This window comes from Ciconia boyciana, chromosome 8, assembly GCF_034638445.1.
Source record: "Ciconia boyciana chromosome 8, ASM3463844v1, whole genome shotgun sequence".
Lineage (NCBI taxonomy): Eukaryota > Metazoa > Chordata > Aves > Ciconiiformes > Ciconiidae > Ciconia > Ciconia boyciana.
This window is the reverse complement of record NC_132941.1, coordinates 9,503,729-9,525,505: the sequence shown is the minus strand read 5'-3', so window position 1 is coordinate 9,525,505 and position 21,777 is coordinate 9,503,729. Positions and strand designations below refer to the sequence as shown.

The following is a 21,777-nucleotide window of genomic DNA, read 5'->3' as shown; positions in this document are numbered from 1 at the left end:
TTTCCAGAGGATAAGCTGAGATCTCTTATCAAAACTCAGTCCAAAACAAGACAACTTGCTATAAAAAACTGAAATGGGACCTTGCCATGGGAGTGTCTACATAGCTCAGTCCGTGCTGAATCCCTGGCACCCTGCATTGATGCTTTGCTGAACCTTTGGGGGAGTCACTAGAGGGAGACCTGGAAAAAGTACAGCTCACCCATGCACACAGATTGGAGTGGCTGCTGGCAGATTTGTCAGATTCTTCGTGGATTAGGTAGTCATCCTGCAAGCACGATCAGTTGTAAAAAGACTGAGGCTTTCTCATGGTTTTTATGCTTCAGAAAGCATATGTTTGCTATGTTTGAGAATGGACATTTTGGGTCACCTCCCTGACAGCCCCTCAGGTTCCAGAGGACCTCTGACTGCCTGAAGAGCAATAAAGATGCCCAGTGCAAAATGCAGGTAGGCTGTCAGCCTCCGACTGAGCAACCAAACTCTGCAGCTAATGTCTAGATGCTGCCAGTCTCCCATGGGACTACAGACCTGAAAATACCGACAAGTGAAAGACTGACCAGGGAGCCTGCATACGTTTTTGCCACATCTGTCAAGTATACAGGGCAAACTACTAACTTAATACACTTCTGGAGTAAGAAATAAATACATGGATGCTTGGCCTTGCATTGTCCCCACTAGTTCTTTGTCCTGTGTTGCCTGGAGGAGGGATGCTTCAGCTTTTATGGCCTTTGACCAACGTGCTGGCCATGCTCCTAGCCTGTCTTTGGCTCAGCACAGCCCTGACTTCTCTGAACCCCCCAGCTTCTGTCCAGCTCCTCAATTACATCAGTTCTTGGCTCTAACACCACTTCTAGCCTGACCTTAACTCAGAGAGCTTGTCTGCACATTTCAAGGCTGCAATTCCTAAGCAGTCTTATCCCAAAACTGCCTGCTTTGAAGTAAAAAAAAAACAACTAGACTGCGAAACAGCCTAGGTCAGGCCTGACATGCTCTTCAGTGTCACTGCTGCTTGGCACTGCTATGCTCTGGGGGATGACACCTTCATGGCTGATTTGCTGCCTGGTTTGAAAAGACCAGGTCTCTTTCTGAGCACAAGGATGCTGCTGTCTGCCCATCTGGGTCAGAGCAGAAGATGAGACACATTGGTGAGCCCCAGCAACAGAAGGGCAGAACATCAGAGTCTGATAAAATGCCGGTCCTATGAAGAGCAAGAGACTTTTACTGGAAAAAAGGCTTTATTAAGGAGGGACATTGTAACATACCACATTGCTCTGATGCTCCAGGTCTCTGGGAGGACTCAAGAGATCCAGCACAAATACTTAGCTGAACCACACAGGTGTTGGGTCTGCCACCTCGATGAGAGGCCTTTCCTACGTCAAGAGTCTTCCATCAGTAGTGTTTGTTTCTGATGAGGAGAAGCTGAACCCTGCTGGAACAGGCTGAGTGTTAGGTAAGGAGAGAGGCAGGGCACAGATCCTTGTGGCTGAGCAGGCAAGCAGCTATTTCAGATTACAAATTGCCTCAGGCTGGCAAGCAGCAGGATAGATTTGAATAGAGTTGCTGTCAAAATATCAGTGCTGGATCATGGGTCTGCAGGATTGTGATGGTGCAGAGCCTGGCCCTCAGGATGCAAGGCTGACTATGGCTTCTTCTGTCCCTTCACTTTCTGGCTCTCGTCCATGGCAGCTGCTTGTGCCTGCAGCCGACTCCAGTACTCGGGCAACTGCTCTCTGAGTCCCAGCAGGCTCTGCTGCCTAACGAGGAAAGAAAAGTGTGGTTAAAACAGCCCCTGCCATTCCCCTGGTGCTCAGACCACTTTAGCCTGGTTCCCCCAAGGGTCCCTGGGGCTCACTACAAATTAAGCAGTTCAGACTTCTTGCGTCCAAAAAACCTCAGTGATCCCCTCATGCCACTCAGCTGTGTGCTGAGTTTACTGCTCTTGACAGCAATGACCTCCATATTTCTCTTTACCCGTTAGCCTCTGTAGACACAGGTCTCACTGCAGTTGTATTTGCTCTGCTCTGGCATCAGCTCTCAGTACCCAGGGAGTAAGATATCCCTGGAGGTGATGTATCCCCAGTTTTTCTGGTATAAGGCAGACAAGAGTCTCCTCTTCAGCTTTATGAGAAGGAGGGACAGAACCGGCGGCTGGTAGCATAGGATGAAACTTTTCTGCACTTAACTAGCCCGACAACACCACAGGATTCACCCTGGAGACAAGGAATTAGGGAAGACTACCGGGTAATATGTGCTGTAAGGTCATACCTGCACCCGCCTGTTCCATTTCAGATTGGAGAATTAAGGCATAGTGAAAAGAACAAACAGAGTATCATTGACACGGATCCGGCTCCAGGTTCCCAAAAGACGGAATTCAAGGAAAAGGTCACACAATAAGAGATGTCACATTGCCATCTAGTGACGGCATAAACTCAATGCATCAGCTAAACTGACTGCAACCTCGGGCTGAGGGTGCTGGGGACCTCGTCAAACCAGGAAACCTCCAACACAAATCTGCTTGAACATCAAATGAACCTAGGAATGGAGGAGAGGAGCAAGGTACAAAGAGATCCCAGCTCTGCCTGGCTGTGGGGTCAAAAGGAAGAGGCAGACACTTAAGTGAGGATCATATTCCCTGACAAGCTTGCACAATCTGTGTTGCACAAAAGCACATTAGAACTAGCAAGCCCTCTCTACCTAGAATGACAAGCCTGCCCCAGGCATCCTGATTTACAGCTTTTAAGTTGTTCTAGGGAGGACAGAAGGGAGAGGAGGAAGGGTTCTGGGTGGCTGTCAGGAATCCAGCTACCTAAACATCAACCTTACCCAGACATAAATCTGTCACAGTGCACATAAGAACCCAGAAGCTCCAGGGTGAGACCTTGCATGGACCTGAGCCACACCACAGATTACAATAATGCAGGTGCACTTACCTATCAGGCAGAAGGAGAACCTTACCTATCATGTAAGAAAATGTTACATCTCTCAATCCATGGCAGGTTCTGCAAGGATTTGAGAGGCAAATCTGGTTCCTTTGGGAAAGCCTCCTTCAGTGGGTAGGAGTTGAAGTCAAAAATGAAGATGGTGCTGTGACTGGCTCTGCTCTGTGCCAACGCATCTGCCTGCTGCTGCTTATCTCCTAGACAGAAACAAGAACAGTGGGCTATAGCATCAGGAGTCATCCAAGAAGAACTATCAAGGATCAGTGCACAGCTAAATGCACCCAGTGACCATGTATCTAAGACCACTCCAAGGTGCTACCCACCTCGAAGCAGCAGGCACCAATTCACACTATCCACTGTGAACACTGGCTGCCAGGGGGATGCTACAGCATGAGAAGGTGGAGTACTGAAGCAGTAAACAGTCTGTGACGTGGCAGTGTTCATCAGGGACACTGTGCCATCCCAGGTGAAGACCAGGGCCTGAAACAGCAAGTTGACACTTAGAAATGGATGTAAGAGAGGTGAAAAGTATTTCCTAGAAAGGACAGGGAATGACGTTCAGGACTTCACATCCCCAACCATGATGCTGTTTTCTTTGCCTGCCCAGTAGTCATAGGGCCACAGCAGATCGAGAACAGGCTGTGCAGGGAATTCGGAGTGGAATTGCCACAGGTTGGGATTGGGAAGGGGCAGGAGTGCAGGTTAGAACTGAACTAGATCCAGCCTTCTGCATGGCTGGCTCTGGTGAGCAGCTTTTAGTCTTTTCCTCCCCATGCCTGAAAACTTTGAGGCCACCTAAAAGGTCTGGCTGGATTTGTGCTTGCAACTTCTCCTCACCATGATGCCCTCTCATATTTGACCCTGATGCCTGAAGCTTCGTGCCTGGAGCCTCTCACCTTTGCAGATGGACCTGTCCATGTGCAGAGGGCCTCCAGTGCCTCCCACCTCAGTGGTTGTTAGAGGACATGGGTGCAAGGGGATACTGAGTAAGGTCATAGAAGAGAAATCCTTTGAGAGTTACCAGCTACATACAGATCTGTAACTGGCACAGGAAGTCCCCATGCTAAAAATAGTTGGAGGCTGGGAAAGGATGTGAAGGCAGTACTGTATCTGATCGCCCTGTTCTTTATGTTCTAGGCACCCAGTTACAGCCATTATTGGAAACAGGATCCTAGGCCAGATAGACCTGTGTTCTCACCCAGTTCTTAAAGAGAGCTGGCACTAATACTCACTGCACTGGGGAATGCCAGGACAGGCACCACGGCACTGACAGCAAGATTTGGATCTTCAGGCCTGTAAAACAGACTCAGGCTTATGCCACTGTTTCATGTACCTGGCACATACTGAGAGGCTGTGATAATGACAGTGGCAGTTTGTGGCACACAGGCTGGCATAAAGTTCCAGCCAAGCCCCTTCCCTATGGAGACAAAGCCTGCCTCCTCCTGGGCAGGACACCCCGAGGCCTGTCCCTGTGCATACCTGCCTAGGAACTATATTGGAGATACAAATCCCCTGCCTGTCGTGGAGGCATGAAACCATAGCCTTCAGAGCAGCAGCTTCCCCAAAGCTGACCCTTCTCCTCAAACCAAGAGGACAAAACATAAAATTGATAGAAAGATGGCAAGAAATGCTTATTCTGACTTCCAGGGGGAAGTTATTCTGGCAAGGACAGAAGAGAGAAGAAAAAATTCCCCTGGGTACCTAGCAGAGACCCAGATAGTTGAACATCAGCCCTGGAGCAGTGCTACAAGCACTTGTGTTCTGGTGCATAGAAGAACCCAGAAACACCCCTAATTCTGGTGTAACCGTTGGATTTTAGCACTGGAACTGACTCCTAGCAAAACCACACTTGCTGCTGACAGCAGTATGGCAGAGCTATCTGGGTAAAAGCAGTAGAAAGTTCTCTACTCCACAGAAATGTGGGGCTCCCTGCTGGACCTGAGCACTACACCACGTGGTTTCTTTGCCTGGAGTGAGGTCTATCAGAGTCTACCTCACCTGTCTGCCAGGAGTGTGATGCTGGACTTCCCGGCCCTGGGTGCTTTCACCAAATAGAAAGAGCTGTCTGTACATAGCACTAGAAGCTGCACAATGGGACAGGCAAGATCTGTACCAGGACAAGGTGTCTCGTCACTGCCAGCTGCAGAACTCTGCAGGAAGTGGATGCTACGGATGAGATGTTCCTCTAGAATGGCAGTCACAGACAGTGGGTATCCTGGGGAAGCAGGGGGAAAAAAAAAAAAAAAAAAAGAGCCGTTTAGGAAGGAAAAGGAATCAGCAATTTATCCAAGGAAAGCTTAGCTTGGACTGTGGCCTGCTCAGGGGCAGCAGCCACCAGAACAATCCTGATGGCAGAAGAAGATTCTTCTGCCAGGAGAATCCCTGCACCATGGCAGGATGACACTAGTACACTAGTACTGATGGCAGCCTGGACTGTGATGCCACAACAGCCTCAAAGATGACCTGAGGGTGCAGTGGTAAAGCAGTGACCGTCACTGTCTCACAGCCTTGGGGCAAGACAGCTGTCAGTCCTCGCTGCAGCAGTTCCCAGCCCCTGCATTGCTGTGGATGGGAATGGTTCTGCAAGGGCTAGGGCAGTCACGCTGCATTGGCAACTTCTGGCCAAGCATCCGATGAACAAGTGAGTCCAAACTATTTTCAGATTTGCTTGTAAACTCACTGCCACTCCCTTGTTCACAACAAGCCAGAGCCTCAAACTCCTAGGGAAGGGAGCGATTTATCCACAGTGATCCCAATACACAGTCCCAAAGGGCAAGCTCACCTAGGTGTTTATCCCAAATAGTTATTGTTGCATCTTCACATGCCAGTGCCAGGTACCTGGAGCAGGAACTGACAGCCGAGCATGCAACTGGAGCTGCACATGGCCACACAACATCAGGTTTCAGATCAGAGTCTAAACAGAAGGACATGAAGAGAGACAACTGTAAGAAGGTGCAGATCATTCTCTCTCACGGTACTAGCATCCAGTTTCCCAATAAAACATGCACCATTCTGCGGTCTCCTGCCAGACTGGCTTCACTAAAAATACTGCCAGCCTGTGCAACATGGAGCCCCACAATCCAAATGCCAGCCTAACCCACAAGATACGAGGCAGCTCTCCTCCCCATTCCTCATTTTCCTGAATCATGAAGATCTGGCTGAAAGACAGCCACTGGCCACTGAATACTCACACTCCCCACAGAGTGCTCTGCTAGAGAAAGCAAGACTTTCCTACCCACTTTTTCCTTGAGTGGTCGGTTTAGTAAGTAGAAGCAGAGATTGTGGCTTCCATCCCAGTGCACACTGATGCCAGCTGGAACATCTGGTACAGAGAAGGGGACGACAAAAGAGAGAAGGAGACTGGGGACAAAGAAAGGAACAATCCAGGACACCAAAACACCATTAGAAAGCTCTCATTAGAGTTCTCATGGTTTCCCTGATGGGACTTACCAAAACTCTGCTCGCACAGAAATTAAACCAGAACAAACCCTCCCATTGTTTGTTATTTTTATCTTGCCTATGTGCCCCCTCATCTTTTTTGGTGTTTTAGGGGGTTTTTGTGGTTTTTTTTTTTAACTAAGGAGCTAAGTTTGTTTGACTCCATGCTGGTAACTGACTTACAAGTCTTAGGGCTGACATTTTTATCGAGGCTTATGTCCTTGGAGATGGAATTTACATAGTGAACCCAAGCCAGAGCCATTGAGCTCTAACTGGAGCTCAAAGTCACGCAACAACGTGCTTCATAGGTTAACAGCTTTTTGCCCATTTGGATTACCTGGCTGTACTTTCACTTCAGGTCCCACCTGTAGGATCTGGCTAGGCAGGAGAAAATGAAAAGTAGCATGTCTGAAAAAAAGGAAGAAATATGTGTAAAAGAAAGGCTTTGATAAGTAGGCAGCACTGCAACAAGACCTAGAATGGCTCTAGCCCCCTGCCCTGAAGCCTTGGGATGAAGGAGTCAAAGCTAAGACAGAGGCTTCTATCTACACATGAAAAGTGCCCTGTGTTGATGTCTCATGGACTGAAATCCTGATTGGTGCTCCCACTCACCTGGTGATCTCCTCCTTGCTCTCTCTCTCACCCTCGGCCTCCAGATACTCCCGATAAGTGCTGCAGAAGATTGCTTCCTGCTGCTCCCACTGGGAGTCCTTGATTAGGTGATTGTACCCCAAGCCAAGCATGCTGCCATCATCCACTTTCTTCAAGGCATCCAAAGGGCTTTTAAAACTACTGCCTGGATTGGGAACACAAAGGGAAAAGGTACAGCCCTGGAGGAGCAGACACCATGGAGCAGACACCATGAAGTGCTCAGAGGCACTTTGAAGGCATTGTCTTGAAGAGGGACACACTGCATCTTCTGTGGGACTTTCCATATCACTAGCCCATTTTCCAGTATTTGAAGGCAGGGACTAGGGCAAGTCATCTGAGAACCCAACCCCCCTTACCTTTTGGTGGCATTCTCCCTGACAGTGTCCCAGCATAAGGTCCGTTCCCTCCTCATCCTCAGCATTTTCCTATTAATTCAGGACTCAGAGTGACGAACTAGGGGTGCTGTCAGGTTGCTAGGGTCTAGGGAACAACCTCCCTCTCTGGTGACAATGAAGCCGAGGGTGTATGACACCCACATCAAGACACACTGAAGTATTTTTTTGCTAACAAAGGTGACATGAGATGGTCGGGTAAGAAGTAACTCCCACTACAGGATTACATGTAACTACAAAGACAGGTCAGGAAGGGACCAGGGAGCACATTACTGAAACTTTCTGACCTGTTCTGTAGTCATAAGAGCTATGATTCCTTTGACACCTGAAGGAGGCTGCAGGTTGCAAGTACAGAATCAGTCCTGACCTGTAATGGGTTTGGGTGGCTTCACTTTCAGCAGCAGCACTGGGAGACTCAGCTTTGCATCAGCTTTGTTTGCAGACACAGGAGACTCCTGCAACAGAAGAATGTCAGCCTAAGAACTGTGTTGTGCCCTACGCTGCTAAGTTTTCACCTGTTCATGGGAATCAAATGCTTCCTAAAGGAAATGTATGCAAAGGTTAGCTGACGCTGCCTAGGCAATACGGGTTTTAGGCTCGTTCTTCAAGCCAAAACACAGAAGCTTGAGGGAGGTCACTACTTTCTCAATTTTACAATGGATGTCCTGCCCAGACACCTCCTGTCTTTGTGCCCTAAATAACCTCCACTAGATCTTACTAATCTCTCTGAATTACTCTTGTTGCAGCACAGGCCTGGGTGGGGCACAGCAAAGCTCAGAAAAAAATGAATTAAAGAAAAGAAAAGAAAAGAAGAAAGAAAAGAAGAAAGAAAAGAAGAAAGAAAAGAAGAAAGAAAAGAAGAAAGAAAAGAAGAAAGAAAAGAAGAAAGAAAAGAAGAAAGAAAAGAAGAAAGAAAAGAAGAAAGAAAAGAAGAAAGAAAAGAAGAAAAAAAAGAAAAGAAAAGAAGAAAAAAAAGAAAAGAAAAGAAAAGAAGAAAGAAAAGAAAAGAAAAGAAAAGAAAAGAAAAGAAAAGAAGAAAGAAAAGAAAAGAAAAGAAAAGAAAAGAAAAGAAAAGAAAAGAAAAGAAAAGAAAAGAAAAGAAAAGAAAAAGAAAAGAAAAGAAAAGAAAAGAAAAGAAAAGAAAAGAAAAGAAAAGAAAAGAAAAGAAAAGAAAAGAAAAGAAAAGAAAAAGAAAAGAAAAAGAAAAGAAAAAGAAAAAAAAGAAAAAGAAAAAGAAAAAGAAAAAAGAAAAAGAAAAAAGAAGAGAGAAAGAGAAAGAGAAAGAGAAAGAGAAAGAGAAAGAGAAAGAGAAAGAGAAAGAGAAAGAGAAAGAGAAAGAGAAAGAGAAAGAGAAAGAGAAAGAGAAAGAGAAAGAGAAAGAGAAAGAGAAAGAGAAAGAGAAAGAGAAAGAGAAAGAGAAAGAAAAGAGAAAAGAAAAAGAGAAGCAAGACTGAAGGTTGCAGAGTGCTGCTGAATACACAAACCAGATTTTACTTCAGAGAGCCCAGGACTGGAGGAGGTCACATATGTGCTTGGCTGGGAATAGAAAATCCTAACAGGGGACCAGCACCAGTATGTCCCCACCACCACCCCCACCCCCCACACACTGACATTTGGCTGAACAGAAAAGATCTGAGTAATAATCAACTATGTCTGAGAAGGAAAAGGCAGGAACTTGGGTAGTTTACATGGAATCAGCAAAGAGGGAATGCCTGGGTGTTTGCTTTTCACTTAGCTAAGTTAAGTTTGCCCTGAAGACAGGGCTGAGAAGCAGCTCCTTCTTAAATGGCCAGGAAAGCCTTTGCTGAAGGAAGAGGGCAGAGTGATGAGGCAGGTATCACAGAGGGTTAGCTGGAGGTGCTGGGCAGAAGGTGCCTGTGTGTTGAGGTGAAGTCTAGCAGGGTGAAAGCAATGCAGGAGAGGGTTAAGCACTGACTCAGCATTTAAAATTCCCCTTAACAGCTCAGGACATTCATTGAGGCCAGTTACCATCTCTGCAGAACCATCTCCATGCAGCTCCAGACTTTTCTGCCAAAGAACCAGAGATGACAGTGGTTAGCACAAACAGGCAAAGATCCTGCCGTGCTCAGGTGGGTTCAGCCGTGACCCCACCAGGCCCCCCTTGTAGGTAGTCTAAAACACAAACCCTGGTTCAGGACCAGACTCCCAAGTGGAGGTATCAGGCCCAATTCCCACTCCTCTTCACCTTCCCCCAGTAACATAAGGGAGAAGCCCTGTGGGAATACCCTTACATAGGGCCTCCTCAGATGTGGCAACACTGCTGGGAAAGGAACTGCCAGTTTCAGGGAGGGGCAGCAGGAACACCAGCCCTGGGACCAAGGGAACCTCACTGGAAAGCCTGTCTTGGGAGAGTAAACATGTCCCAATAACACAAAGGCCTTATGAAATGTGGGATGGGCGGCTGTAGCAGCTGTAGAGACACATACTCCATCCCCCTGGGCCGACAGACTTGTTCAGCCTGTATCTTGCTGTCACTGTCTCCAGGAGCAAGGCTTGGGGAAAGACCTGTAGGCAAAAGGGTATAAGAAAAAATAGCACAGTGGGAGATGGAACTGTTTTGTACCGCAGATGTCCAGCTTGACCTCCTCTCCCTGCAAGCCAGCCCTGCTACAGCTCCTGGGCTCTTTTCCATCTCCTTCAGCCAGGAATCCTTAGGCAATCGGTAGATCTCCAGCCAAGCTTTTGTGCTGTCTGCATTGGGAAACCATGTTGAGCAATTGGAAATGAGGAGAAAAGGTTTTTCAAGCAAGCAGCCTCTGTTATCTTATATCCTTAAAAGAAGATTTGGATATTTTTTGAAATATAAAATCCCTGTGAACTCCATTCAGCCCACCTCTCCTCCCAGTTAAGGCTTGACATGCTTGACTGAGACTGACATCTCAGCCTCCAGCTCAAGTCCTCGAGGTCCCACATCCGCCAAAGAAATTCCACAAAGCAACTCAGTCAGAATTTGACCTGTAACCTCTGAGGTAAAGTAGAAAGTGAGACGTGGTGACACACTGGTTCTCTGTGGATACTACATATCTCATTCTCAGCATTTGTCCAGGCAGATTCCACCAAACATGGGTCCAGAAAACCTGCTAGTAGCAAATGGGTTGACAAAGGCAGCTGCCATGAAACAGAAGAATGTTGTATCAAGGAGTTTGTAGTGTTTTTAGAGACTGTCTCTATGCTATCTGGCTTATGTCTGCAGAGAAAATTCTTCAGGTCTACATATTTCCAGTGTAAAAGTGAGCCATAGCAAACCAGAGGAAGAACTGAGTTTGGTACCTCTGGAGAGGAGAGGGAAACCTGCTTTCACTGAGCCTTCTGGGAGCTGGGAACTGCACTAACCAGTTCCAGAGAGCTCACTTTTGGGATCAGTCCTGATCCACATCAGGCCTTTTGGAGAGGACAGGGAGTGGCAGGAGCAGCTCTCTAAGCTGGAGGAGGGACCGGCAGGGTTAGGAAGAGGATCTCTGGGAACCCAGAACACTTGTAGCATTTTAAAAGCATTGCTGCTGGCCCCTAGAACACAACAGCCGTCACCCAAGACACCATGTTCCTGCACTTGCCTTGCAGCAGGACTCCTGCGTAATCACCTCCCGGGGAGAGCACCACCTCCACACAAGTATTTCGCTTGCTGATATCCTCCTGCCAAAGAAAAATAGGCGGGCATCAAAGCAAGATCACTGATTCAGAGAGCTCTGTGGCCTTACACAGTTCTCAACAGGGTGAAGGCCAGACCGATTGCTGGAAGATTAGGAATAAATATTGGGCAGCACTCTTGGAGTGCTGCTGTCCATGACAGAAATTCCTGAAGGCAATTAGTACTCCTCATGATTGATTACTTACCAGCCTGTGCCCAGTGTCTATGGAATTAACTCAGTACTTACCACTTCATTTAGGATTTTAATCAGTAGGAAGCTTTCCTTGTGAAAGCAGAAGAGCCAGACAAGCCCTGGAACAGAAATACAGAAGTAGCAGGAGGAGGAGGAGGAAAGTGAGCAGATGGTAGCCATGCTCCTGGGAGATGGCTGTTACAACATGTGCAGGAGAGTGAACAGGACTACATTTTTTCCTGGGCTCAAAGAAGAATATCCCACTGCTTCCAGCACTAAACTTTTGCTGGCTTCCTTATGCCAGGACCAGCAAACATTCGATTGTACATAGAGATGGATAAGCCAGTTTGAAAAGTATCTCCACCAGAATCAATAGGTTTCAGATGAATCAACAAACTAACCTATTTACCACAGGGCTGTGCAGTTACAGGTGTGGCAACAAAGCACGGGCAGGTCATATGAAGCAATGGTTCTTTCTGTCCAGTCCAAGGTGTCCCTAAAATTTACTGCGCTTCACCCTCAGCTCTGCACTTGCCTCTGCTGCTCCAGAGAGGACACCAAACCCACACCCTCTACTAATCACAAGGCCCTAGGGCCACTCTGTCACCCTACAACCTGTTACCTAATGCCCTCTTTGCAGGACTTTCTAGGAAACCTGTCAGACATTCTAACGTTCCTCCTGATTTAGCACTCTTCCATAATGCAGCTGCCAACTCTTCAGCTCCAGGGCACAGCTATCCCCAGCTAGGTCAAGGAAATCCACGTCACACTAACCCATTTCATCCACAGCAAGCAGGACGTGGCACTCATTCCCCAAATCCAAGGCATGGTTGGCACAAATCTCCGTCTTGACTGCATCCCAAGCACAGACCTCCTTACAGTCAGACACCCTGAAGGCAGCCAGACCCACGGACAGACCGACAAAGATGTATTTTCCAGACACAGCAAGGCAATTGGCTCTTCCAGTTACCTACCAAGAAAGGGAAAAGATGAGTGTACCCAACTGCTTCCCCAGTGGAGGATACATCGGCCATACTAGTGATATACTCCTAGTCTTTCACAAACAGAAAATGCTGATTTATTCTAAAGGGAAAAAATTTTGCATGAGCTTTCATCAGAAGAGCAGGGGAGAGGCTCTCATCTGTCACAGAGATTGTTCTGTGTTGGGAATGAGAAAGTTTGCTCCCACCTTGCCCCTTCCGATAAACAGAAGGGGCTTTAAAGGCCAAGAACTCAGGAGCACTCAGCCCTTCCACCACTAACGCAGAGCTGCGATGCGATGCTGAACTCCTCCGGGCAATCACAGAACACCAGCAGACGCCAGCGTATCCTTCTGGATACCTCCACATAATGATGGGGAAGACAGCGCTGCCCTTCTGCTCACAGTTAGGGTATTCACCATAACACAGAGCTGAGTTTGCCCATTTATATGCTACTGACTAATTACCTTCTCCTCAACAAACAAGGGTGGAGCCAGCCTGAGGAGCAGAAGGTGAATTTAGTGCTGTTTAATATCTGCTTCTCTCTTTTCAGAGGTGTGCTAGATGGGTGGGAAGCAGAACCTGTCAGACAAGCTTAGAAGCTGCAGCCTTTTGAAGTGAATCAGTGAGATGGTGGTGGATTCTGAAGAAGGTGATGAACAGAAGAATGCAAAATCAACTGAATGGATATTCTCTAGAAAAACTGCTACAGTGATTAATGCTCTCTCTGCTGTGAGGGGCTCTGTACCTGGAATTCAGCTGTAGGAAAGCATTTTGTGGGCTGGACCTTTAGTTTTTGCGCTTCTCGGAGCATCTCCCTTCTTTCAATGATTTCCATAGCATTCTCAAAAACCAGCATCACCAGTTTGTTGATCATCCTGAAGGGCTGAGGCAACGCATCACGCTTTCGATCGGGATCCTGCAGGAAGAAATCTTCCTCATCATCCTTTAGCCAGTCCTCTTCAGATGGTGGAGGAATCTCCAGGGGATGCTTCCGGATACGCACAGCCATGGTTCTGCCCTTCCAGATGCAAAACACACCACAGATGCAGGAATCACAGTAGATGCAGAAGAACGAAGAATCGTGCAGTATCTACTTTCATGAGGTAACGGGGGAAAAGAAAAAGATTATTAATGATCTCTAAGAAGGAAGGAGGGTTCCTTTCAGTATAGATAGCCAGAGCAACCCTGTTCTATATAGCTCATTTCTCCTTGCTGCATCGCCTCTGTTACTCAGGGGTTTTGTCCTGCTCTGGGAACATCAGCCACACAGGCATCTGTAGGTTACCTACAGAAAAAGGGAGTGTAAAAGCTTCAGCACACGTTTGTGTAAGAATTATGACAAAGCATACAAAAATATTAGCTTGTTCTCCATTAAAGGACTTATTCAGCCTGGATAAAATCCCAACAATTAATTAGGAAAGCAGGTGATTTCACTGGAAATTATAAACTTCATTTCCAAGCCACCGGGTGCTTTCTGAGCTTCCCCGCCGGGGCCGGGGCCGGGGCAGCTGCCGTCAAAGCCGGGCTCACGGCGGGCCCACCTCCACGGCCGTCACCCCACACAGCGGCCTGACCTTGGAGCCGGAGCCGAGAGGCGAGGCCGGGCCGGACCGCGCCGCGCCGCGCCGCTCCGCTCCCCTCCCCTCCAGCCTCCCCGAGCGGAACCGCCGCAACCACTGATGGCGGTTACCGGGAGGCCGCGGCCGGGGGGAGCCTTTAGCGGGGACACCTGCCCCGCTGTTGACGGTCGCCGTGGCAACGGCGCGGCGCGGCGCGGCCCGGCCGGGAACGCGCACCGGAGCGGAGGGTTCCCCAGGCGGGGCGGGGCCCGCGCGGAGCGGGGCGGAGCGGCCGCGGCCCCCGCTCACCTCCCGCGGCTGCCGCCCCTCCGCCGGCGCCGCCGCCGCCATGGAGGGCTTCGCGGACTTCACCAGCCGCAGCCAGGGCCGCGACCAGCTCTTCCGGTAAGTTGCGGAGCCGGCGGCGGGGCCGGGCGGCCTCCCCGTGCCTGGCTGGGGGCTCCGCCCGCCCGGCAGCGGCCCCTCGGTGCCGGCTGTTCGGGGACCGTCGTGGGCCCGAGGGGTGGAGCAGCCCCACGGCCCCTCTGGGTGATGCGGCCCTCAGCAGGCCCCGCACGCAGCCCGGCGCCGCTTTAGGCCCCCCCCGCCTCAGGCGGGAGAGCTGCCGAGCCCCCGGCGGGCTCCAGGCCCCGGGCCGCACCAGCCCCGCTCCTGCCGTCCCGATGCTGCTGCTCCCCGCTTTGCCTGGCCTCAGCCGCCCCGCCTGCGCCTGTGCCCCGTCCCCGGGGTATAGCTCGGCCCGGCGCTGCGGGGGTGCGAGAGGGGTGACCTGAAGCTCGGAAATAAGCGCTGCCCTCCTGCTGCCCTTCCTGCGAATTGTCCGTGTTTCACCTGTCTACCGTTTTCCTCGTTTTTTCCGTTCCAGAGCCACTCAGTACACATGCATGTTGCTTAGCTATTTAATAGAGCATAAGGCTGATAAAGAGAAGCTGGTAATGAAACTCAAGCAGTTGGAATCTAGCATGAGCTCTGGCCGGAAAAGTAAGTACCTGGTCTCTAGAGGGATATGTCCCTCTTCACTTGCTCCTTCCAGCAAAACAGCTCCTGGCCTTGCGTGTTCTGTAGTTAACTTACCTTGAGCCACAAAACATCTTTTAGTATATTCACAAAATTGTCAATAGACCTTATCCCTGCCTTGGCTTGCCAGGCTAGATGATAGGGCCAAACAGACATTTATTACTTCCTCGGCCTCCTCTCCGATTAGGCAATCTGAAGTATCGCTGGGAGAACTAGAGAAATAAGTTAACAGTCAGCTGTCGCTGCAGAGATCGAGCTGTCGCCTCTGTTCAAGGACAGACCATTGAGTTACGACACAAGGCTGGCTTACGGCACTCTCATTAGTCCTTCCAGCCGATGGGTTGAGATGGCCTAACGTTAAAGGTCATCATTCCAATAAAATCACCTCTGAAGGACTGTCCTTCAACACAGCTCTTTATATCCTACTTCGCTTATTCATTTTCTTTAGCATTTATACTCTACTAAATCATACACCCTTCCATACTTTTCTCATAGTCTAACCACATGCATCGCTTCATTCTGTGTCACAGTTGCATCCATTATGGTTACGCCGTTGCTGTGGTTGTACTGCTTGCTTTCAGGTTGATCTTACACCTACTTATCAGTTGCTCAGTCCTGGAACAACTCCAATATACAAGGCAAATATTCAAATTTAACGTGTTACCATGGATTTGTTTTATTATTCCAGTTAGCTCCAGAGTATGGTAATTTCTAGCAGAGAGGCCAGCTGGTTTATCAGCATAGCCATAATTCTCTTGCTTCTGCTAAACAAGTCTCTAATAGACATCAGGCCTAAATTCAGGACTCTTGTCGTTCGACTAAGGTTGGGTGCTGCCAACATCTGTCACTGTGACAGTGCAGCAGGTTATGAAAAGTATTTTGCATAATATTGTATTAATATTCACGGGGTGAAACCTAAACTGTGCAGCGGATTAAATCAGGCTTGCCATATATTGTAGCTTGAAATGGAATACACTGTTCCTGTTTGCAGGGAACTACATGTACCTCTGACAAATTCATGGCTGAGGAGGGACTTTGGTCTCAGTGTGCTCGGCACGTGAATCACCAGCTTTCACAGAAGCTTAGGAAAGATGCAGCTCATGGTTGCAACAGGGTTAGTGCAGTAACATCTCCTGTCCACAGAGTTAGGTGAGATCCAGTGCAGCGTACAGCTGAAATTGGAGGCTCTGTTTGTGTCACTTTTTTGCTGACACTGACTCGTTCAGAGCCATAGGTGATATTGCTCCAGAGTGAACCCAGGCACTGAGAACAGAGCGGCAGGAGAAGGCTGCAAGTCCTGGCTATTGATAAAGTTTGTGTGTAGGTCCTGGGCTGGTGCAGGACAGAACTGACATGTTTACACCCCTTTTCTTGCTAATACTAGCATCTCACGCTGTGAGAAGAAAATGCTTAAGCATACAAATGCCCAAAGCCCACTAAGTTTTTTAAAAGTACATGTGGACAGTGACATGCCAAGTTGTCCCGCGTAGGGCTGTGTCTCTGCGCTAAAGGCCAGGCCATACTAACCTTTGTGGGATTTCTTGCAGTGTTCAGGCTGGGCAACATGGTACACGCCTTGGTAGCAGCCAGGAGAGCTACACATCTGCCAGATGTGGTTCCTCGCTTCTGCCTTACAGCCTCCAGCCTGGCCCGTGCCCTCTACTTCGTCTGCGATGCAGTCCTGTGGTTGAAGAGTGTTGGGCTCCAACCTGACATCGATAAGCCAAAGTGGCGGAATTGGGCTACCAAGTGTTACTACTTTTCAATCCTGATGAATCTAGCCAGGGACTGGTATGAGATCTCCTGGAGGTTGGAACAAGCTATACAGGAAGAAAAGTCAAAGGAGAATTCCTTCCGGGACAAACACAATCAGGAACTAAACTGTGTGAAATGTGATGATTTGCACAGTTTTCTCTTCCTGCTGTTTCAAATACTGAAAAGACATCCTCCTTTGCTGCTGGACTTGGTGAAGAATCTCTGTGATCTCTCAGGTCCTTTGGATACGCTAGGGATCTACAAGACCAACCCAGGAGTGATTGGTTTCTGTGGCATCCTCTCCTCCCTGGTGGGGATCCTCACGTTAGCAAGCCCACATCTGAAGCTGAAACAGTGACATAAAAGGAGCTGCATATATGCAGCGAGCCAACAGCTTTGATCCTCTGATAGATTTTTATCTTCCATATGGCACTTTCAAAATGAACATGTCTCACAGTAACCTCAAGATTAATTTTGTCCTCTGAATAAGTGAATTCTAGCCTTTTTCCTTCCCTGTGTCTTCACAGATGAGTTTGGTGCCATGACACACTCCCTGATGGAGTGGAGATGGGAGAAGGCAGAGTAATATTTCACGAACAGAAACAGGACTTGGAACGTGGCTGCTAGATAAGGAAATACTGATGTTCCTATATTTTAATACAGGGTCGTGAAATAGCTGCATAGACAACTGTAATAGGTATATGACTCATAACTGATCATGTTTACACTGGAAAGCTGGAATTCACCAATCAAAGGTTTCCGCAGTCAGATTTTCTATAGTGGGCTCAGGCAAGTTAACAGCTGCAGTTAAAATGGCCTGAAGTCAAGTACGAGTGTTCTGATGGGTTTGGGTTGATGGATCCTGTTATCTGTAGGCAGTGGTTTGAATGCAGTGTGATGGTAACTGAAGAGTGGTATGATCTGACCTTCCCATGATCTCTGTAACTTGCACTGGTGACACTGGATCTGTAGTCTAGTGAGTGCCAACTTGTGTCCCAGGAAATCAGCACTTTCTTCTTTTCCTCCAATAATGCGAGCCAAGGACCGTTGGCCGCCAAGTCTGACTTCTCCAGCAGGCCATGGCTGAGGGTTTTGGTGAAGGACAGCGTGTGGGAGAAGGTTGTCTGAGTGCTGCTGATGCTGTGATTTGTAGGGAACTGGGTTTCCAAAGCTGTGAATCTGGAACCACTCACAAGCACTAAATTTCCCATTACACATGCACCTTAACTCCCAAACCCCTGTGATTCCAACTGCAATAATTTTACATTAATCATATTGTGATAAGGAGCTTGTTTTGCTGTTTTAATTTTACATGAAAAATTCCAGTATAATAAGGAGCTTTGGAAGCTGCAGTTAAGGAGAGAAGCCTGGCTCAGAGCTCACTGAGTCAGAAAAACTGCAAGGGTGTGTTTCTAGTTGCGTAAGCTCCCGGAGGGAAGGGAATGGAGTTGGTCGTGGTAATATCAGAATCCCCTGTGAGAAGAAAAGCTTATTACTGGATTTGGGCATTCATGGTTTAGATTTTCCTGTCTGCTCCTCCCTATCCTTCCCTCTCATGACCACAAGATTTCTTGTGTGTTTCCTCGCTGGTTGAATGGGTTCTACCATTTGAAAATGCCTTATGTTTGCCCTGCAACTGCACTACTGCTCATCACTTACCTTGCCGGGAATGCTTGCCTGGCAGTGTAATCTAGGTTAAAGGAGAAATGCTGTGTCCAACTGTCTAACAGTTACATGGCATGCAGTCTTTGTTGCTCCTGACTTTGCAGAGTACCAGTTCTGACACCATCTGAGAGAAATTTGCACATTGTATAGGAGAGAAAATTACCGTTTTTCTTCATCAGAGTTAGGCCTGTGTGTTCTGCTACTTTCTGGTGCAAGGGCTCCTTATTTAATCTGTGAGGAGATGTGAACAGAGACTACTCTAACCTGGACAAGGTACTCTCTTATTATTTCTGGTGCTGTCTGAAAACAGAAATTAAAAGGTGCTGATCTCCTTTATTAAAAGGAGGAGGCTGTGGAATTGAGTAGGCACAGTAAGGCAGTGCCACAGTTTACCTTAAGTCATTGTGGTCAGGCCTGGAATTACTTCCAATTTGAATCTGAAGTGTTAGCCTGCCAATGGAGTGTTTGAAAAAAGAGGTTGCTGGGCAGGATAATTGTGTGCTTGAAGACCAAATGTGGCCTGCAGCAGCTCTTCTTTTTAATATGGAAATGAATACCATTAAAAGTAGAGCGTACTGGCAGTTCAGACCATCATGGAGCATTACGTATGGGATATGTTGTCTTCAAGGGCTTCCTCTCCTTTTTAACAATGGATGTTTTTGTTTCTTTACTTCATTTGCCTTTGAGCTCCTGGCAATGTGGGGCCCATCCCTCGCTTGGTCAGATTTGATCATTATCCCTGTGTGTAGCAATCCCTGTAAGGAAGGAAGAGGAGTCTTGATGATCTGGCAGTGGAGGTTTGGCCACCCTCTGTCTACAGAATTTCATCTTCTTGCAGAAAAATGTGTTTTGAATTCCTCTCAGGGGAGCTCTTGGATACAAAATACTTCTTTCACTGGTTTGCAAACTGATTTCTCTTTTTCCCTTCTAGTTCGCAGGTAAAGGGAAATGGATTAACATAGCGATGTGGCCCTTAGCCAGCTACACCTTCCCCTGCCCTGCCGAGGGAGAAGCGTGGTTTTTTCTCTTGTGCCAGACAAACACTGTGCAAAGCCGTGAGCCAGGCTTTGATGTTTCTCCTGTAGGGGCTGGCATGGATTAGCAAGTACAGACTTAACCTGGGAGATGGGGTAGTGAATTTTCAGCCTGTCCCAGCCTCACGTATCCCATTCTACATGACGTGGGTTGGAGCATACAGGAGTAACTCTCTTTACTGGATGTTAAGCACTAACACTTGCCTTCTGCTCCCCAGCTGGAGGCTAGCAATTTAATGTAGCTTAATGTAATGTGACTGAAGCCATAGAATCACGATCAAATGGAGAAAATCCTTTCAGTGCCTTTTTTTTGTATCTGTTTCTAATACAGCCATTGGAATAAGGACAGCTGTCTGAACACAAGCAATAAACTGAGATGAGTGTGACACCGTGTCTGTGTGTGACTTAGAGGGTGGGGAAAAGAGATGCTGAAGGAGGAATCGTCTGTCCTGTCTCTGAATTTTATGAAGAATGGTACTGTTAAAGAAACATTGCCTATATTTGCTTTGGGTTATAGAGCTGTCCTTTCACAGTAGCAAGGTGGCAGCCAGATTCATCAGACTCATTGACAATCCCCATTTCAGTTACAAAACCATGAAGAAGTAAATATGGGAGTACCTGGTAAAACTGCATATGACATGCCCTGAAGCAAAATGACATTTGGAGAATTGCCATCAGTTGTCCTTGAGTACCAGCGGAGAGAGCTGGAGCCTTCTGCCCAGCATAGGCACAGCTACAGTGAAAGGAACGGGTGCACCTGCATTTTAGTATCTTATAAGCAACCTTTCATTTGGATGGGTCTTGGTGTTGTAGGGCAAATTCCTGCAGCTGTTTCACAACAAATGCCTGCTCAGGGCAGGGAGTGAAGGGCAACATCTCCGGCTGAGATGGGGAGGGATGGAGCCGGGATAACCATTGAAACCGAGCCTACTGTTAGCTCCTGTCCCCTGCAGGAAGAGCTTTGCAAGCTTGGAAGCTCCAAAATGTCACTTACTGAACAATATATAAAGCATTGCATTCAGCAGTATTTTAGCAAGAGTTTCCTTCTGAATTACTGGTCTCATACACTTTTCGTAATGGAAACAGTTAATAGGAGAGTGGTCTGCATGAGATGTGCAAAGTATTCTCCTACTCTGCTTACAGACTATGCCTTCCTAATGTTAATACCGTGCTTGGCATGATATTTCAAGAAATGCGTGAGCCATGTGGGATTCCCAGGTGAGCGGCAAGAACGATCAAAGGTCTGAAAACCAACATCTCCAGGGAGGCACCAAATGAACTGGTTCTGTAGAGGAAAGGTGACTGGGGCAGGGTGTGAGAAGTCTTCAAGTGTCTAAAAGGTTGGCTGCCAAGAGGAAGACAACAAATTGGTCTCTAAATTCATCCAGGAGGTAATACCTTTATATTGCAGCAAAGGAGAATTAAGTCACATAGGTGACTTCTTTTGAACTGTAAGTAAAATAAAAGACTAAACGGATTGCCCAGGAAGGCAGTCCTTAAAAAGAACCTGAACAGACATCTGCCAGCAGTGGTTTAGTGGGTGCTGATCCTGCCAGAGGGCATGGAAATAAATTGGTTACCTCTCCAGCCCCCTCCCAGACCTAAGTGTGAAGATGCCTTGCAGGTCTTTGGGGATCTGGCTCATCCCCTCACCGTCGTATATGAATGGCTATGGAGCAGACTGCGGCGACGAGGGTGTAAAACTCTGCTTGCCAGCACCCAGCTGATCGGGTGAGCTGTAAATGTTGCCTGCAGAAACACAGAAAGTATTTCTGGTGTGGGGTGGAGCGGCCGGGGGTGGAGGCGGTGGTACCTTTGCACAGCAGAGCCCGGGGCTGGCACAGCCCTTGTCCCAGAGGAAGGGGAGGGGATGAGCGAAGGCGTTAGTAGGGTGAAGGCTGTGTTGTCTGTTGATCCCAACTGCAGCCAAGGCAGAGAGAAGGTTGGCATGCCGCCTGCACTCTTAGTAAGGCCAGCGGGGCTGGAAAATGTCTCGGTGCCAAGAGAGCAAACTTTTGAGCAGGCTGCTGCCCTTTGTCCCGCTGTCTGGAGAGCACTGACTCACCCCGCCGCCGAGCTGGAGGCAGCCCAGGACATTCATATGCCTCTACCCAGCTAGCGAGGCAGGCCTGCGAGCTTTGCAGAGCCCCGGGCTGGAAGCGAACTCCAGGCTCTTTGGGAGGAAGGGGGGTATCTTCCTCCCATGCACAGCTTTCCCACGTCCCTGGGAAGTCTCCACCGCCACATACGAGCAGCGCAGCCAGGAGCAGGGAGCCATGCAGGCATTGGGTGCACACCTTCGTGTTCTGCACGGGGATGCTGGGCAGCCGCACGCCAAGAGTCTCCCTGCCTTGTGCCAGGTGGTCCAGGACGCGCAGCAGCCTTGTCTCAGCAGGCTGCCTGGATCTCCCATCTGCACTGATCCCCTTGGGTTATTGCTTTGTCCTCTGGCATTTGTCCTCTTTCCACCATGCTGTCCTCGTC

The 21,777-nt window shown here is 48.4% G+C and overlaps 2 protein-coding genes across 2 annotated transcripts; one reads left to right on the top strand and one right to left on the bottom strand.

Annotated features, from left to right (window-relative positions):
* Positions 1 to 1,236: 1,236 nt before the first annotated feature.
* On the bottom strand, positions 1,237 to 14,333 carry WDR93 (WD repeat domain 93). Its single transcript, XM_072871089.1, has 17 exons — positions 14,111 to 14,333; positions 12,988 to 13,332; positions 12,034 to 12,229; positions 11,314 to 11,378; positions 10,993 to 11,071; positions 10,002 to 10,129; positions 9,407 to 9,445; positions 7,785 to 7,872; positions 6,987 to 7,170; positions 6,712 to 6,782; positions 6,172 to 6,258; positions 5,719 to 5,850; positions 4,935 to 5,151; positions 4,169 to 4,229; positions 3,260 to 3,416; positions 2,953 to 3,133; positions 1,237 to 1,751 (listed from the first exon to the last, which is right to left on the bottom strand). Exons 1-17 carry the CDS (start codon positions 14,150 to 14,152, stop codon positions 1,637 to 1,639), a joined length of 2,187 nt encoding a protein of 728 aa, XP_072727190.1. The 5' UTR covers positions 14,153 to 14,333; the 3' UTR covers positions 1,237 to 1,636.
* On the top strand, positions 14,029 to 19,815 carry PEX11A (peroxisomal biogenesis factor 11 alpha). Its single transcript, XM_072871088.1, has 3 exons — positions 14,029 to 14,206; positions 14,688 to 14,803; positions 16,387 to 19,815. The coding sequence occupies exons 1-3, from the start codon at positions 14,151 to 14,153 to the stop codon at positions 16,950 to 16,952; spliced, it is 738 nt and encodes a 245-aa protein (XP_072727189.1). The 5' UTR covers positions 14,029 to 14,150; the 3' UTR covers positions 16,953 to 19,815.
* Positions 19,816 to 21,777: the final 1,962 nt, after the last annotated feature.

Coding starts and splice junctions, on each gene's coding strand:
- PEX11A (XM_072871088.1), top strand. CDS start 14,151: ATGGAGGGCTTCGCGGACTTCACCAGCCGCAGCCAGGGCCGCGACCAG. Junction 14,207..14,687: donor GGCCGCGACCAGCTCTTCCG/GTAAGTTGCGGA, acceptor TTTCCGTTCCAG/AGCCACTCAGTACACATGCA. Junction 14,804..16,386: donor CATGAGCTCTGGCCGGAAAA/GTAAGTACCTGG, acceptor GATTTCTTGCAG/TGTTCAGGCTGGGCAACATG.
- WDR93 (XM_072871089.1), bottom strand. CDS start 14,152: ATGGCGGCGGCGGCGCCGGCGGAGGGGCGGCAGCCGCGGGAG. Junction 13,333..14,110: donor AGGGGCGGCAGCCGCGGGAG/GTGAGCGGGGGC, acceptor TCATGAAAGTAG/ATACTGCACGATTCTTCGTT. Junction 12,230..12,987: donor TTCCTACAGCTGAATTCCAG/GTACAGAGCCCC, acceptor CTTTCTTGGTAG/GTAACTGGAAGAGCCAATTG.